Source organism: Quercus lobata, chromosome 11 (assembly GCF_001633185.2).
Source record: "Quercus lobata isolate SW786 chromosome 11, ValleyOak3.0 Primary Assembly, whole genome shotgun sequence".
NCBI lineage: Eukaryota > Viridiplantae > Streptophyta > Magnoliopsida > Fagales > Fagaceae > Quercus > Quercus lobata.
In genome coordinates, this window is record NC_044914.1 from 10,487,215 (window position 1) to 10,505,587 (window position 18,373).

An 18,373-nucleotide genomic window follows, 5' to 3' on the forward strand; every position below is an offset into this window, starting at 1 on the left:
GTCTAAAAAGGGTAACAAGGTTGCATAAGTTGGAGCTTAGACCAAAAATGTGAACAGGCCCTTACACACATTTATAAAGTTTTCATCTTACGAGCGTGCAGAGCCGATCTTACAAAATAGCAACTATCCTTTAGAAATATCACATTAAGGGAAATCCAAAATTAACCTCAATGCCGAAATTACTAACTTGCTCCTTTCTTGTTCTTTCTTATTATTCTTTCTGTTATTTGGATCCGTGCATCACAGAATATCCACTCCGACTTAGGGGGTGTGTCGAGGAAGACCAAGTCAATATGGAAAGTTTCCTAACCACATCAAGGAGCACATCTCTATGTAATCAGCAAAAGCACTCACTCGTTATATGATATATTCTTCAACTCAAATTGCACTAGTAGGCATTTTGTGTGTAGGAAATGTGTATATAAAGAACCTTCTGTAACGCAATGCAGAATAGAGAGATATAACAAACACAGATGGCCGTAAACTTTTTTGGGTGATCGTTAAAAATCTGTCTCTTATTCTTGTCTACTTTTGTTTTTGACATGGTATAAAATTAAGTGATTTTAAATTCGAATCCTATCTTCATTCTATCTTCCATTTAAAAAAATCTTAAAAATCTCATGTGTTGAGTCTCACTTATTAAGGGCAAGTCTATATCCACACTTGGGGAAAGTATAAAAATAACAGTCAAATGATTAAATTTACTATTTCTTTATGGCTTAAATTTTTGAAACTAATAGTAATTTATCAAAATCATTTGAGGAAGAGCAAACTCTAAGACTAATTTTACATATGTAATATATAATTTAGTTTGGTTGTTAATTACACATATTTGACCACACATTCGTCGCCTTGAATACATTGATAAAGCTTAACATCCAAGTGCCTAGTGGTTCTTCGGTCGAATTGTGGCACATTTCACAACAAACCCCTTCTTCCAATCTGAAGAATATTCTCCCAGTTTGAATGAAATGTCTCCAACATTTTCTGGTAACATTGTAAACTCACCTACCAGGATCTCAATCCAATTTCCTAAAGGTTTTTCTTTTAAATTTGCTGAGCGCGTTAAACTTTTCGAACGTGGGAAAATGATCGTAAGTGTCACCGAGAAATTCCTCATGTTACAGATACCTTCATCTTTCATCTTCACGACAAACACAACTTCATACACAGTTCCTGGTGAGAGATAAATTGTCTGAATCGTCCCTTCAATGTTCAACCAACATACCTTTGATAGCTCAGCCACTTCAATATCTTCACCACTGCAAAACCAAGTAAGATTTAAATGTTCATTATTTGGATAAGAAGCCCTCAATACCGAGTCAACAAAAAAAACTTATGCTAGAGCTACAATTTTTCCCATCAATCTTTTTAAAAATACTCATGATTTGTTAGTTCCTCAAGTAAATAAGAATCTTCAAAATTACCCCCTATTGCCTCTTCATGCGATCTGTAAGGTTGAATTTAATCAACCATTTTGTTGGCTCTATTCTATGCCAATTTGCTTGTAATTCAGCATTTAGAAATCTTGTATTTAGGTAAGAATCATGTAAGGGTAGTGTGTGTGAGAGTGGGAAGAAAGGCTCAAGAGTGTGCACTCAAGTAGGGCCTCGCGACTGGATCTCGCGACTGGTGAGTCACCAAAAGAGGCACACGTGTGAAGCATAAAGGGGAGCTGAAGAGTCGCGCCAGCTGGAGCACTACAGGACAAAACTTCCAGTCTAGCCAAGCAGTTAGCTCGTAACTCAAACTCGCGACTCATTCCAGTCGCAAGCCCGAGTCACCAGATAGCTCTGTTTGTTACAAACCTAACCTTTCGCCTTCCAAACACACACCAGTATAAATACCCTTATACCCACGTATTGTAGAGAGCTTCCAGAGAGAATTTTGAGAGAGAAACCCTAGAGAAAAACAAGATTGACTCATCCACAATTTTTATACTTTGATTCTTCAAATTCCTCTACTCTCACCCTCTCCATTGTCACATCCTTGAGAGGTACATTAGCGAAATCATTATCTCACCATACCTATATCTGTGAGAAGGTTATTTGGTACTTGGAAAGCAGTTAGGCAGGGACCAATTGATATTGGTTGATGCAATGGGCTAATTGCGGGATCCGGTAAGCCAGAGAAGACATAGGTTCGGCGCAACCTTTTGGAGCAAGAAGCTTAAAGGGCTTAAGTACACTTGATAGATTAGGCTTGGAGGGTCTTCTACTATTCATGTATCTCAACTTTATTTTTTAGTGGATTATTGTCCGCTTGGAGGGCGGCGGAAAGGTTTTACGTCGAGGACTTCGGTTTCCTCTTCGATAACACATCGTTGTATTGTCTTTGTGTTTGCATCTCTCTTCCCTTAATCTTTGCCATTTAATTACTACTGTGGTTGTGATTATTTTCGATTTAGATTATTTCATAAATTCTATTTTAGCTTATTTTCATATTCTGCACATACATTGTTTGATAATAAGCTTGAATTGGTAATTTGTAATTTTGGGGTTTAAAAGTTCATAAGTGTTTTACATATTAGTTGAACATTCAATTGCTATCAGAGCGGGTGCACTAGCTGTGGTTTAATTACCTTAGTGTGATCCTTAACCCCGTTTGAGATGGATCAATCTCAATCTTTAAATGCTCCACCATATTTTGATGGAAGCAACTATGCCTTTTGGAAAGTCCAAATGAGGGCATTTTTGTGTTCAATTGATGAAACCGTTTGGGATGTAGTGGATGTTGGATGGACTAGGCTAGAGGCTACTAAATCCACATGAGATAAGGCAGCCTTGCAGCAGCTAACGCTAACAGTAAAGCTTTGAATGCAATTTTTTGTGGTGTTTCTCCAGATGAGTTTCACAGGATTTCTCACATAACTGTTGCCAAGGAGGCATGGCAAATATTGGAGACCACCTATGAAGGCACGAAGAAGGTGAAGGACACTAAATTGCAAATGCTAACCACTCGATTTGAAGAGCTAAAAATGAGTGAAGATGAGTCATTCGACTTATTCTATGGCAAGTTGAATGAGGTGGTTATTGGCAAGTTCAATTTGGGTGAGAAAACGGAGGACTTAAAGGTAGTAAGGAAAATCCTTCAATCATTGCCGGAGAGCTTCTGTGCAAAGGTTACAGCAATTAAAGAGAGTAAGAATCTTGATGATATCAAAGTTCAAGAACTAATTGGCTCACTTCAAACATATGAGCTGTCATTGCCATCACAAAGGAAGAGCAAATCCCTTGCTCTTAAGACAATTAATGAGAGAGTGGAAGTTCATGACTCATCGGATGAGGATGAAGTCGATAAAGAAGTGGCATATCTTGTGAAGAATTTCTGAAAGTTCTTGAAGCTCAAGAATAATGGAAAGTTTGTTGAGAAGGGAAAAATCCAAAATTTCGGAAATGAGGAAAAGGATTTCAAGAGGAAAGATGGGAAGGACTCTCAATCCTCTCAAGGAATCACGTGCTTCGAATGCAACAGACATGGACATCTCAAGAAAGAGTGTCCCAATTATTTGAAAGCGAAGGGCAAAGTGTATGCCACTACTCTGAGTGATTCAGACTCCTCTAATTCAAATTCAGATGAAAGCTATGATGGAGAGGGAAACTTCTCTGCATTCAAGACCATTGCTCCTATGGAATCTTCTGATGATTTGGATGCGCAAGTGGAAGAGATTAGTGAGCACACTAAATTGGAGTCAATAGGGATAGTAAAGGAATCTGATAATGAGGAAGATGACGGAATAGTAGGACTACAAGAAACCTACAATTCGCTCCTTGAGAAGACCGGTGAATATGCAAAAGTGGCTAACGTAGCCATTAAAAAGATGAAGAGGGCAAAGGAAGATTATAGAAGTCTTCTAGTGCGATACAAGGAGACCAAATGTGAAATGGAGACGCTGAATGGAGAGCTACCGAAGCCTACTCAAAGATAAAATTTCTTGAGCTTGAGGTGGTTCAAGCTAATGCTAAAGTAGAACGAGTCTCCTCCAAGAAGCTTGATGAAATGCTTGCTCATCAAAAACCATTCTCTGAAAAAGGCGGATTGGGATACCCTGGAGAGAGCAGTTCGGCTGCTAATATATCCAAGGAAATGAAGTTTGTGAAAGACAAAGAACCGATGGTAGCTACCACAAATGCTGAGAAAGTGAAGCTGGAGAAGAAGAGAAATGTGACTGACCAATGGTTTATGAGTAAGCCTCCTAACCAATCAGTGGTCAAACCTAAGGGTAAAGGGAAATCACTCCCAAAGTCACAAAGAGGTTCGAGAACCCAACACTTCTGCCATCACTATGGAATTCAAGGACACACCAGACCAAATTGTTATAAGCTTAAAGCATTGAAGAATTCACGTGCTCAAAGGTTGAGAGGACCAAAACATGGCAAAGGGAATTGGACTACTGAGCAATCAAAAGGTCAAGAAGGTGATCTCGGAGTGAGAGATGTGATGAAGATGATTGATGCATTCACCACCTGTTTGGCAAGCTTCACCAGAAGGTTTGAAAGTCACAATGATCATACCCAATCCTCTAGGGATATCACCCCAAACACAAGTGTTGTGTGGGTGAAGAAGGGTACACATGCATAAGCATTACAATATGTCCATGCATTAATACTTCCTATGTTTTATGACATTGATTGTTTGTGTGACTTGTGTTATTTCTCTAGCATGTGTTGAAAATTGTTTATTTGTTTGCTATTTGCTTTGAATGTTTTTACATTTTTTTTTATCAATCTTTTCTTGCTTTTATGTCAAAAATCCAAAAACATAAAAAGTAGAAAATCCAAAATGTTTAATCGATATTATTGTGTATTGTCACAAGCATGTTTTGCTTTATACCTTTTTACTAATGACTTTGTGCATTTACGAGCGTAACTTGTTCTTCATGCACTCATATCATTGTGGGAAAAATCTTGACATCTATGTGACTGTTGTAAATAGATCTTTAAACTTGTCATAAATGATTAGTCAATGGTTTTATTGATCTTAAAACTTGCATAGACTTGTATCTATATATCTTCCCACTATTTTATTTATTTATTTTTTATTATTATTATTATTATTTTATTTATTTTTGCTTAAAGAGCTCAACAAATGTAAATCTCCAAATGAAAATAGATAATGAGCTGCAAAAGTTGTCGCACATATTAGTATTTGACTAAGAAAAAGGGAAAGCGACCTTTATATAAATGTATGATTCCCAAAAAGCCAAAGGCTTACTCATCAAATTGAAATGTCAAAAATTTGAAGCATCGATCTCAAAATGAGATGTAATGATTCAAAAAGATCAAATGTTATGATATAAATGGAGCCAAATGAAAAGCTTCAAAATTATGTAATCAAGTTTATGTGGGAGGTCATATATGCATACTTCTATAATTGAGATTGGTCACTTTTCGTCATGCTAATTGTGTATGACTTGGTTGAATTGATCATTGAAGCTTCACATTAGACTAAGGGCTATATCATTTTTTATACCCACACACATCACACATGTCTATGTTTAATGAATGTCTTATTCATTTGTGTGATTATACTTGATGAAATGTGTTGCACATGCTCAATTATATGTTGATTAAACAAAAAACGATTTTTGAGTGTTTTAATTGTTTTTGGAAAGTATTTTGTTTTTGCAAAAAGTCAAAAATTTCTTAAACTATGTAGCCCTATTCTGGAAACTTGCTTCGCAGGTCGATCCAATTGCATGCCCTAGTCGCGAGCTTACACAGAAGGTTTTCGCGACTCACTAGTGGGTCATAGTCCCAGTCACGAAAAAAACTTAGAAAATTTTTCAAAAATCTAGGTTTTTAGATTTCTCGCGACTCGGTTTGGCGACCTGTTCACGAGTGGAAGCTCCAGTCGTGAGGTTTATTCAGAAACTTTCACGGCTCCCTTCACGACTTCCTCACGAGTAGAACTTCCAGTCGCGAAAAACACTTAGACAAATTTTTCAAAATTTTTGTCACAGGGTGTTTGGCAACTTGTCCTAGCGACTTGTTCGCGACTTGTGTCAGTCGTAAAAAATGCGTGTTTTGCGCTTTAAAGATAGTTTTTAAAACTTTTCATTTTTTTCCCTCAAACATTTTTATTATTCATTGTCTTGTTCATTCATCTCTCTCTTAAACTCACCGTGTTTCTCTCAAAAATCACCGTTTTTCTTCATCATCTCTACTTCAAACTTCAAGAAAAGGTATGGGTTTTCTTATTTTCTCATAATATTTCATGTTTGTTGCCTTTGTTCTCTTGATTTTTGAGTTGTTGTGGAGATTTGAGATATGTGACGATTTGGATATGGGTTGGGTTTATTTTTTGTGAGTTTGATTGAATGGGTTTTGTTGTTGTTAGGTTCTAAGTACTTAGGAACTTATGTATTAGAACTCTAATTTGTATTGTTGGCAAACCATGATCAAAACAAGTTTTTAGTCTTGTTTAGACTTGCTCCAAGTATAGGTCTTTTGTGTAAAGTTGGAATCGAACTATTGTAGAATTCATTGTGCAATTCGGTTTGGCTCGATCGATCGAGAATTAGACTCGATCGATCGAAACTTAGGCAGAATGTTTTTCTGTAGAATTTTTCAACTCAGCCCTAAACCCATATAACGTGTAGGGTTTTATGTTTTACCCTAGGTATAAAAGGGAAACCCTAGCCACGTTTTTGTGGTTGCTCTATTTGCTGGGTGTGTGAATCTCTTGTGAGATCTAGAGGTGGTTGCCTTCACATATGCTTAGGATTATCAAGAAGGAGATTTCATTGAGAGCTTGATGATTATTCAGTTGCTGCACTAAAGAGTTTAAAGAAACACAAGCAGGTGTGCTTGTATTTGCTGGAGAATCCAAGAAAGAAGGAGTCTGTGGTCTCGAAGCTTGCACGTGGTTGTGTCAGTAAGTTTCTACTGGTGGGTAGCAATAGGATGTTAGTGGTCTAAGTCACTATTGTAAAACTTCAATTCTTTCATAGTGAATTCAAGTTTACCTTGAGGATAGCTAGGTTAAATCCTCCTCAGGTTTTTACTGGTGTGGTTTCCTAGGGTATCATATCTTTGTGTTATTTATATTCTACACTTTACATTGATATGATTATATGATTGTGTTAAACTAGATCTAAAATTTGGATTAAGTAACCACTTGGCTAATTTACTAGGTTAATTCAGTTGTGTTTTAAGGGGTCTAAAAAACGTACAAGTGGTATCAGAACGGGTAGCTCTCTTACAGTAGATCTTTTGATCTCTGAGCTGATCCTTAACCCCTGTTGTCATGGAACACGGACACTCTTTTGTTATTCCACCTCACTTTGACAAGAATAAATATGCTTATTAAAAAGTAAGGATGAAAGAATTCCTGAAATCAATTGATGAGAGAGTCTGGAACTCTATTGAATACGGATGGGAGAAGCCCACTACCCCTGTTAGTGAGTAGCAAACTTCTCAAAAAGAAGTAGTCGCGTTCAATAGCAAAACTATGAATGCTATCTTTAATGCTATTTCTATGAAGGAATTTAAAAGAATCTCTAATATTGAGGTTGCTCATACTACTTGGAATATCCTCCAGACTGTGCATGAAAGCACAAAGGCTGTTAAAATTAATAAGTTACAGCAATTAACTTCTAAATTTGAAAGCAATAAGATGTCTGATGATGAATCTTTTGATGAATTTTATGCTAAGCTTAATGATATTGTTAATTCTGCATATAATTTGGGTGAAATCTATGATCAACCTAAAATTGTTAGAAAGATTCTTAGATCTTTAACTAAAGATTTTAGACCCAAAGTGACTGCCATCACTGAGAGCAAGGATGTGGACTCCATCCCTGTTGATGAACTTATAGGATCTCTTCAATCTTATGAGTTGGACCTACCTAAGACTAGCAAATCAAAATCAATGGCTCTTAAATCTGTTGATGATGTTGAGGCGAATGGATTTGATGATGATCTCTCTGCTACTGAGATTGCTTGCCTTGCCAAAAACTTTAGAAATTTTCTTAGGAACAATAACAGAAGGGCAAGAGGTAATAATACTGCTGAACCTAGAAATTTTAAGAGGAATGATCCCATTAAGGTTAATAACACTGAAAAACCTAAAGAAAAAGTAGGTCAACCTTCTAATAATTCTATGGGTCCTCAATGTTTTGGATGTCAAGGGTATGGTCATATGAAATCTGAATGTCCTACATACTTAAGGTCTAAGGGTAAGGCTATGGTTGTAACCCTTAGTGATGATGAAGTTTCTGATGATGAGTCTGGTTGTAACGAGGATGGAAACTTCATTACTTTCACTGCTACTGCTGTAGTCAAAGAAAGCTTGTCTGTTGAAGAGAACCCTTCTGATAGGGAACTCTTTGAGGATGCAGATCAAGAAGCCTATAATAAACTTTGCAAAGTTGCTGCAAAAGATGCTATGAGTATTGAATTAGGCTTAAAGAAAATTGCATCTCTTGAACTTGATAAGAAAAATTTGCTTATGAATTTATTTGATGCTACTGAACTTTTGAATAATGTGAAGATTGAGAATATGCTTTTACTTGAAAAAGTCAAGAAATTGGAACGTGAACTATCTGTTGCTAGAGAACAAATTGATAGGTCTGCAAGCTCCAAACTAGATCACATGCTAAGTGTTCAAAAGTCTCCTTCTGACAAAACTGGCTTAGGTTTTGTAGAAAGCATCTCTGTGTCTGCACCCCATTCCACAAACTTTGTTCCTTCTTCTTCTTCCGAACCCCCTGTGAGTGAGATTGTCAAACCCTCTATGAGTGAGGCTAAATATGTAGAAGTTACACCACCTAGGAAGATTAGGGTTGATCTAAAAGAGTCTAAACCTAAGCAGTCTACCCTTACTAAGGACAAGTTGCATGGTAAGCCTGCTTGAGTTTGTCATTTTTGTGGAAAGTCTGGGCACATTTGTCCAAATTGTTACAAGCTGCAAGCTGCTAAGAGAGCAAACAAACAAAAAGTGCATGTACCTCAAGCACAAGATCCTATGATACTTATTGATGAATTGGTAAAGGCTTTAAACCCTTATTCCAATCTTGAAGTTGGTAATCATTCTCATGTGAATAAGAACTCCAATACTCAAGGTGTATCTAACAAGTTTTGGATGCAAATGGCTCAATCTAAGTGAGTCTTTCTGACATGGTCCTTATGCATCATTGCTCTACTCTTTGTAACCATTGTTATTTTTTTTGTTTTATTTTGTTTCTAGGACTTGCATTGCATAACATTCATGCATTTCATTCTAGGACTGTTTTTGTTTCTTCTTTTCAAATTAAAAAAATAAAAAATAAAAAATAAAAGGAAAAAGGAAGCAAATTGTGTTTTTCATTTTTTTCTTGAATTTGAAATCAAGGTTAGCCAATTTAATATTTACATAGCATGTCTATGTACTTTGTTTAGCTGGGATGAGCTTATTTATTGCACTTTACTAATTGAAACTTTGTAGTGCATGTTGTGTGGGAAGATATTTATAATTTTTGATCACTTTGTTTTGATCTTGAATTCGCATGTCTTTGACTGTCGGACTTGAACTTTCGAAGAAAGGCATAAATAACCATCTCACCACTGTTCACTAGCCAATCATGAACATCTTAGTGCATATCTTAAGATTTTGTGCTCGAGAAAGTGTAGCACATGTACAAAAAGAATATAAGGTGTTGCCTCGGTTTAAATGCTTAAAATTGGTGTGTACATTATTAGACTAAAAATTAAATCAATCAAATAAAATTGGTATGTACCTTATCCCGGCTATTTTACTAAAGTTTCTACTAAATTAAAATTTGTGTGTACAATATGAGGCAAATTAAGAAACTTACATGATTGCAAGCTTATGATCTAAGAGATGTGGGAGTTATATGATGTAATTCTTTAGGTGATAGTCTCTTTTAAATTCCATGTGATGAATTTTGAAGACTTTGTGTTTGATTTCTATTTACATATCATCTCACATGTATCTCAAGTTTTTACTAGTTGCACATACTACACAAGTTACTCTTTGCTAAACTTTGTACATGTTATTGTGTGTGAGTTTGATTTGGCCAACCAAGTTTGAAAATTCCTTGAATTTTATGCAAAATGTGTTTGAAGCTTGAAAATTTAAGGAGAATTGTTTGAACATCTTAATTTTGGGAAAACTGGGTTCAAAACTTGTGTTTTTGAAAAACATTTCATCTCATACTCATGCATTTTATTCTTAAAATTCAATGCTTTGAGGGGTTTCTGCACAAAACTAGTTTTTTTTTTTTTTAAAAAAAACTTTTTTTCAAGAATTTTGATCGATTGAACCTGTTTTTCGATCAATCGAAATTGTGATTAAAAACTTTGGTCAACCTCTATCCGTTTCGATCGATGCTCAATTGATACTGGTTCAATCGAAGCATTTTCGATTGATCGAAAATTATTTTCAATTGATCGAACCTAATTTTCAATCAATCGAAAATCATATAAATAGTTTTTCAAATCTGATTTTCACGTGTTCAAACTTACTTTTCAAAAAGTTTTCAAAACTTTCTCTCTTTATACGACTCGGTCAAGGCTTCAATCAAATTTTTTTTGTCGTTTTCCTCCATTCTTTTTGCAAGGTTTTTCTCTCCCGAGGCCGGTAAGACCTTTATACCCTTTCTTTTGCATTTATTTACATGTTTCATGCATTAAATCATGTGATTTGAGGAAAAATTCGAACCTAAAAATTCTTGGGGTTTTTGATGATTCAACTTGTTTCTCTTGAAATTGATCAATGGGTTTTTGTTCTAAGACTCTATATAACTGTTCTTGATGGTTTAATTTGATCAATTTGCTGTTTTGTGAGAAATTAAAATTTCTAGGGCTTGAATATACCCGAATTGGGGATTTTGTTCAAATTGGGTTTAATTGATGAAATTGGCTTGTTGGATTGATTAATTTGATCATTATGAACTATTTTCTACCTTGTGTCTTGTCCTTACCCTAGCACCATGCCTAGGAAGACTAGAGCCCATAGGATAGCCTCCTCTTCTTCTGAGCCTCCCTTTCAGAGTGAGTTGTTTCCGAGTGAGAAAAACAAGGAGCTATATGAGACTTTGAACATTAAGAGAAAGATTTGGGCTGAGCGTAAGGTTTTGCTAGATGAGTTAGATCCTGCCATTAGGGCAAACTTTGAGTGTAGGGGCTGATTACCACTGTTGAATATTGGTCATCCTCCTCCATCTGCCTTGATTAGAGAGTTCTACTCGAACCTCTCTATCCACATCTATGATTCCAACACTTTAGTAAAGAGTTGGATACGAGGTGTAGAGGCTGATGCTCTTGGGGTACCTTTGGTCCAGTACCCTGTTTATCCCTATGATAAGTCTCCTCCATTGGACGACATCATGTCTTACATCACTGGGACTTCTATCCGGTAGGGTTCTAATCCTCAGATCACTTCTACTGAGCTCACTGAGACTACCTATCTTTTCTTTAGGATAGCGTGTCATTCCTTGTGACCTATCTCTCATCTGCACACCATTCCTTTAGAGCGATATGCATTTTTGTACGCTCTTGTTACTAATGCTCCTATCAGTTTTCCTCATTTGTTTCTTCATTCTATGAATGAGGTTTATAGGAGTTCCTATCAGTTTTCCTCATTTGTTTCTTCGTTATGTGAATGAGGTTTATAGGAGTTCTTTTGTTGCTCATGCTCTTTTTCATCCTGTTTTCATTAATCGGATTTTGCTATTTTTAGGGTTAAATGACTTCCTCGCTTCTGAGCCCGTACACATAGTTGCTCCCATAGGTGCCACCTTTCTTAGGCAAATGGCTGCTTATATGAGAGAGAGCTCTAAACGTCCTAGAGTTAAGCCTTCTGCTACTGCACCCCCTCTTCCCTCTTCTACAAGTACTACTTCTGGTGAGGCGTCTGCTGATCCAGTTGGTGCTGCTGCTGCTGCTATTCCTCCTCCATCTACTTCAGATGACTTGGACGTTCGTTGTACATTGGAGACTGTCATGACCGTTCAGGCGGCTAATGGTCAGCTTTTGGTGGACATGCTTGATGAGCTCCGTGCTTTGCGAGCAGATTTGGCGCATCTTAGACGTTCACCTTCGCCACCTCCTTTTGATGATGGTTTCTGATTGCCCTTTGGCATTCCACCACAAAAAGGGGGAGTACACTTGTAGAGGATTTTTGTAGTTAGGGGGAGATTTTTGTATGTTGGAGCTTGTGGAGCTATTAGATTGTATCTAAGTGCTTCATTGTGTACTTACTTTTTGGCTCTTAATGTATTGTTTTTGGGCTATACATGATAGGGGGAGATACTTTGAGATACATTGTTGTCTATGTTTCTTGTTTCACTGCTTATTGATTTATATTTATGAGTTATTCATGATATATGTCTTTATTTTGTGTTTTGTGAAATAAAGAATTTATTTTTGTTTTGCTTGTATTTTCCACACATGCGTTTATGTGTTTGTTGAGTATTTCAGGAAAATTACAAGTTGATTCAGTCGTGCTACTGTCTACACTTGCAATTGATGGATAGTAGTTAGGTTGAATTTTTTCTAATGGGCTTTATCGTTTGTAAAAGGTTGTTTTCCTTGTAACTTTGAGCATTGTGTTTGTGTTTTGTCACAGATTGCCAAAGGGGGAGTTTGTTAGGTTCTAAGTACTTAGGAACTTATGTATTAGAACTCTAATTTCTATTGTTGGCAAACCATGATCAAAACAGGTTTTTAGTCTTGTTTAGACTTGCTCAAAGTATAGGTCTTTTGTGTAAAGTTGGAATCGAGCTGTTGCAGAATTCATTATGCAATTCGGTCTAGCTCGATCGATCGAGAATTAGACTCGATCGATCAAAACTCAGGCAAAATGTTTTTCTGCAGAATTTTCCAACTCAGCCCTAAGCCCATATGATGTGTAAGGTTTTATGTTTTACCCTAGGTATAAAAGGGAAACCCTAGCCACGTTTTTGTGGTTGCTCTATTTGCTGGGTGTGTGAATCTCTTGTGAGATCTAGAGGTGGTTGCCTTCACACATGCTTAGGATTATTAAGAAGGAGATTTCATTGAGAGCTTGATGATCATTCAGTTGCTGCACTAAAGAGCTTAAAGAAACATAAGCAGGTGTGCTTGTATTTGCTGGAGAATCCAAGAAAGAATGAGTCCATGGTCTCGGAGCTTGCACGTGGTTGTGTCAGTAAGTTTCTACTGGTGGGTAGCAATAGGATGTTAGTGGTCTAAGTCGCTATTGTAAAACTTCAATTCTTTCATAGTGAATTCAAGTTTACCTTGAGGATAGCTAGGTTAAATCTTCCCCAGGTTTTTACCGATGTGGTTTCCTAGGTCATCATATCTTTGTGTTATTTATATTTCGCACTTTATTTTGATATGATTATATGATTGTGTTAACCTAGATCTAAAATTTGGACTAAGTAATCACTTGGCTAATTTACTAGGTTAACTCAGTTGTGTTTTAAGGGGTCTAAAAAACATATAGTTGGTTATGACAATATGATGCTTGTTACACATGCTTTCATGGTTGATTCCCATTGTTGAGTTGTGTATCATGTCTAACTTGTGTTGTGCATATCATACCCATTGTAAAATGTCTTGTAGACATTTGCTTGAATTTTAGGGATTTTGTGATATACACTGTTTGTGAGATGTCTCTGGTATACACTGGTTGGTATTTGCATCTCTAGTTAAATGTTTTTGCATTTTGCCCAAGGTTGTTCATGGAATGTTTTGAACACACACTCACATTGTGATATATTTAAAAGTTTGTGATAAAACTCTACTGTGTTCTGTTACTGTGTGTTATCTCATGACATGTTGTTTCTAAGCTAGATTGCAGACTAAATATTTGGTTTAACTCTTTGTCCTTGTCAGTGCTTCTAATTTGTTACTAATTGTTGGGTTTCCATATGTTGTGCTCTGTTTTATGGTCTTTGTTGCTATGTTTTTGTAGATGACTCCAAGGAAGAAGACTACCGCATAGAAGGCTGACAAAAGGAAGAAAATGGATAATACCCGATTCAGGTCTACTAAACACTTTGAGAGATACAATTAGTTTTATGAGAAGGCTCCCATCATCCAAGAAAGATTTATGGATTTGGTTGATTTAAAGGACTCTTTCATTCCCAGTTGTTTTCAGGATAGAGGTTGGGAAAAGCTACTAAGTGATTTTCCTAGGGAATGTGAACCTTTGATCAAAGAATTCTATGCCAATGCTGTCTTAAGAGAGGATGAGATCAACTGTTGGATAAGAGGCCATGAATTCAACATTGATCTGGAGGACATTGATGAGGTGCTTGGTTTTAAGGAATTGGACCATGATTTCACACACTACAAGGACAGAAGGCTTTCCGTAGAAACTATCCAATCTCATATTGGTGGAGTTAGAGAAGGGAGATGTCTCAACACTACTCCTTTTCTAGCTGATATGAGATGATTACAGTGATCATGATGTTCAACTTGTTCCCGATGAAGAAGATGACCACCATTATAATGCTAGAGCCATTTTCCTCATGGAGCTTCGTGAAAACACTTACATTGATATTAGTGCTCATATCTTCTACACTATTGCTAATGAGACAAGAACCACTTCAAGGCAAAGGTTATTTTCCCTAGTCTACTCATGAGGCTCTTTAGAGCAAAGGGTGTGGAAATTCCTAAAGACATCAGTCTCGAGCCTACTCCTTCAATTATTAATGCTCTAATCATTACACGGATCAAAGTTCGTCTGCCAGGTAATGAAGAGGAGGGTGATTAAGAACAAGGAGATCCAATGGAAACTGAGACAGAAGCTAAAGAACAACCCTCAAGCTCAAGAGGCCTTGCCAAAAGGAGCCAAGCTTCATCATCCTCTGCAGTACCTCCAAATGCATTCTAGATCATCCTTGAAAGGATTGATGGACTCCGAGACGTCCAGAATGAGCAATCTGACAGGCTGGCTGCTATCCAAGAGCAGATGAATCTACTTTCAGCAAAGTTTGACAGCTTTACTATTCAACAGTAACGCTTTGGCCATTCCGGTCAAAAAGGGGGAGAATTTTAAAGGAGAAGTAGGGGTAGCTCTTGAGGGGGAGCAAAGCCAAAAACTTTTAAGAATTTTGATTTATGTTATCTATAGTTTTTGTTATTATGTTTTGGATAATCTTAATTATGGGTTTGCTCAGTACTATGCTAAATACTTGGTTTAAACTCATGGATGGTTTTACTGTGCTTTTGTTTAAAGCTTTTGAGGTATTTTGGTTTATATATATAAGTTTATTTTCAATATATTGATTTGTACCCATGCTTTATAGCTTAGTACTTGTTGTTAATGTTATGCATTTCTTTAACTACATCACTCTTGTGCCCTTGTTGGATTTTATATCCTTGATGCAATTACTTTGAGTTTTTGTATCGGTTGAGTGTTGGACAAGCAAATGATACTTTGCATTGAGCTTATTAGCTTGCATGTTCGGATGTTCATTCCTTGTGTGAATGATCTTTGTGATCACTATTTATAGTGATTGTTTGTTTTTGGTCAAGCCATACTTTATTGCTTCATTCCATTTTGCTTGATCGCATTGTGCTTGCTCCATATGCATTTCAAGTTTTCTGCATACAATGATCATATTGCGTTGTTGTTTTCAAGAAATACTTGTACGTATGGTTCAAGAGCTTCATAGATTCTAAAGTTTGGTGTGAGTGAGTTTTGTTCAACTGTTCCCAACTCACATGTTAAGTCTAGAGTTTGTTTTGGGGTTTTGTCACGGAATAGCCAAAAGAGGAGATTGTAAGGTTGAATTTAATCAACCATTTTGTTGGCTTTATTCCGTGCCAATTTGCTTGTAATTCAGCATTTAAAAACCCTATATTTAGGTGAGAATCATGTAAGGGTAATGTGGGATAGAGTGTGAAGAAAAGCTCAAGAGTGTGCACTCAAGCAGAGCCTCGCAACTGGAGAGTCGCCAAAAGAGGCACATGTGTGAAGCATGTAGGGGAGCTGAAGAGTCACGCTAGCTGGAGCACTACAAGACAAAACTTCCAGTTTGGCCAGGTAATTAGTTTGCAACTCAAACTCGCGACTCATTCCAGTCGCGAGCCCGAGTCGCCAGACAGCTCTGTTTGTTACAAACCTGACCTTTCGCATTCCAAAAACACCAGTATAAATACCCTTATACCCACATATTGTAGAGAGCTTCCAGAGAGAATTTTGAGAAAGAAACCCTAGAAAAAAACAAGATTGACTCACCCACAATCTTTATCCTTTGATTCTCCAAATTCTTCTACTCTCACCTTCTCCATTATTACATCCTTGAGAGGTACATTAGTCAAATCCTTATCTCACCATACCTATATCTATGAGAAGGTTATTTAGTGCTTGGGAAATAATTAGGAAGGGACCAATTGGTATTGGTTAATGCAATGGGTTAATTGCGGGATCCGGTAAGCTAAAGAAGACATAGGTTTAGCGTAACCTTGTTGGAGCAAGAAGCTTGGAGGGCTTAAGTACACTGGGTAGATTAGGCTTGGAGGGTCTTCTACTGTTCATGTATCCCAACTTTATTCTCTAGTGGATTATTAACCGCTTGGAGGGCGGCAGAGAGGTTTTATGCCGAGGACTTCGGTTTCCTCTTCGATAACACATCGTTGTGTTGTCTTTGTGTTTGCATCTTTCTTCCCTTAATCTTTTCCATTTAATTACTGTTGTGGTTGTGATTATTTTCGGTTTAGATTGTTTCATCAATTCTATTTTAGCTTATTTTCATATTCCATACATACATTGTTTGATAATAAGTTTGAATTGGTAATTTGTAATTGGGGGGTCTAAACATTTATAGGTGTTTTACACACTATTTGAACATTTACCATCTGTTTCAAAACGTTGAGTAGCTTTAAAAATAATATGAAGGTCTTAAGCTATTTACCTCACGTCTTTCTCTTTGGTCCATTTCCAATAATCAGGATTTTCAGCCCAACTGATTAAAAGTTTTCGGGCAAACACTATGAAGCAATTCTTGTTGAACTTCTCGTCAACAAAATACTTCTACAATAGGATGAATTATGAATAAGAACATGAAATTAAAGCAATAATAACAATAGAAGAACAAAAACAGCTATAACAACACTAGGAGCCAAAAACCTTTTAAAGTTTAGTGGCGAAATCTAAACTTTTAATAAAGTTTAGGGTGTTCAAATGAACGCCTTGACTCACAAAAAAAAAATATATATATATATATATATATATATAAACATAATCCTTAACCCCTAAAACAATAATAAATAAATAAATAAATAAGAAATTCTATGGACACAAAAGAAAATTCACAACATTTTTACAACATCCTTATTTTTAATTTTGGTAAGTCCTAATTTAATATTTTATTTTGACCTATGAGAGACTGGCACCTTAGCTATTGACTATTGTGACAATTTGTTCTTTCCTGAGCACAACTCTAAAAATTAGTCTAAACACCAGCAGAAAAACCCAAACAACAAGAATATTAGGCCAAATAACAACAAATGAACAAAATATTAAACAAAAAAAGTCATTCAAAAATAAAAATAAAAATAAAAAATCATAATTATTCAGATTCATAATTCATTCAACTCATTCCATAAAAATAATCTCTAATTTCATTTTTCCTAAGAACGATATCAAGAGAGATATTGTGGCCTGGAGATATCCTTGAAGGCACCAATAGCTTGGCTCTCCTCGACTTTTTAGTCACAGTAGTTCTGCTCTCCTCAATAGCTCGACTTGTAGTTGCAACAAGTATCATCACTCTCTCTCTCTCTCTCTCTCTCTCTCTCTCTCTCTCTCTCACACACACACACACACAAACTTTCTTCATTTTTCTCTTCTCTATCATCATTTCAGTCTCTCTTAATTTATTAATCTCATTTCAATATTCTCATTTCTCACTTTATCTCTCATCAATCATTTTTTTTTTTTTTTTTAGTCAATATATTCAAGTCTTTTTCTTATTAGATTTTATCTAATTTAAGTTTCTTAATGACTCCTAATATGGTAGTGAAACAAATAATAAGGAAAGCTTGGAACCTTATTTATGAGGTTGATGTATCAGTTTTAAATAGAAATATATTTATGTTCACCTTTAGGCCCCATTTGGTTGGGGTGATTTTAGGGGAATGGAAAATAGGAGAAAAGTTGAGAAAATTATTATTTTTGGGTGTGGTTGGGGTAATTTTAGGAGGAAAAACGGTTGGAACCTGCGTGTGTTCTCCCCAGACCAACTAAGACTTTTTCTCCACAAAACATAAATAAAACTGGAGAGAAAATCGAAACACAAAAAGTTCTTGCGTGCTTGACCAAAATGCCCACACTGTGCAACGTTCAAATGGGTTTGTCATTTTCTTTTTTCTTTTTGTTTTTCTTCTTTGGTTTTTGTCCTTTTTAGTTACTCACCTGTTTCGGTTTTTGCCCT

The 18,373-nt window shown here is 36.3% G+C and overlaps 1 protein-coding gene across 1 annotated transcript in view; it reads right to left on the reverse strand.

Annotated features, from left to right (window-relative positions):
• Positions 1 to 756: 756 nt before the first annotated feature.
• Positions 757 to 18,373, reverse strand: part of LOC115968476 (uncharacterized protein PHLOEM PROTEIN 2-LIKE A4-like) — a 48,334-nt gene continuing 30,717 nt past the window's right edge. Inside the window, exons 3-4 of the mRNA XM_031087883.1 lie at positions 16,853 to 16,971; positions 757 to 1,262 (exon numbers count right to left, since the gene is read on the reverse strand). Coding sequence (XP_030943743.1) covers positions 887 to 1,262; positions 16,853 to 16,971 — 495 coding nt within the window. The 3' untranslated portion in view covers positions 757 to 886. The remainder of the gene's footprint in view (positions 1,263 to 16,852; positions 16,972 to 18,373) is intronic.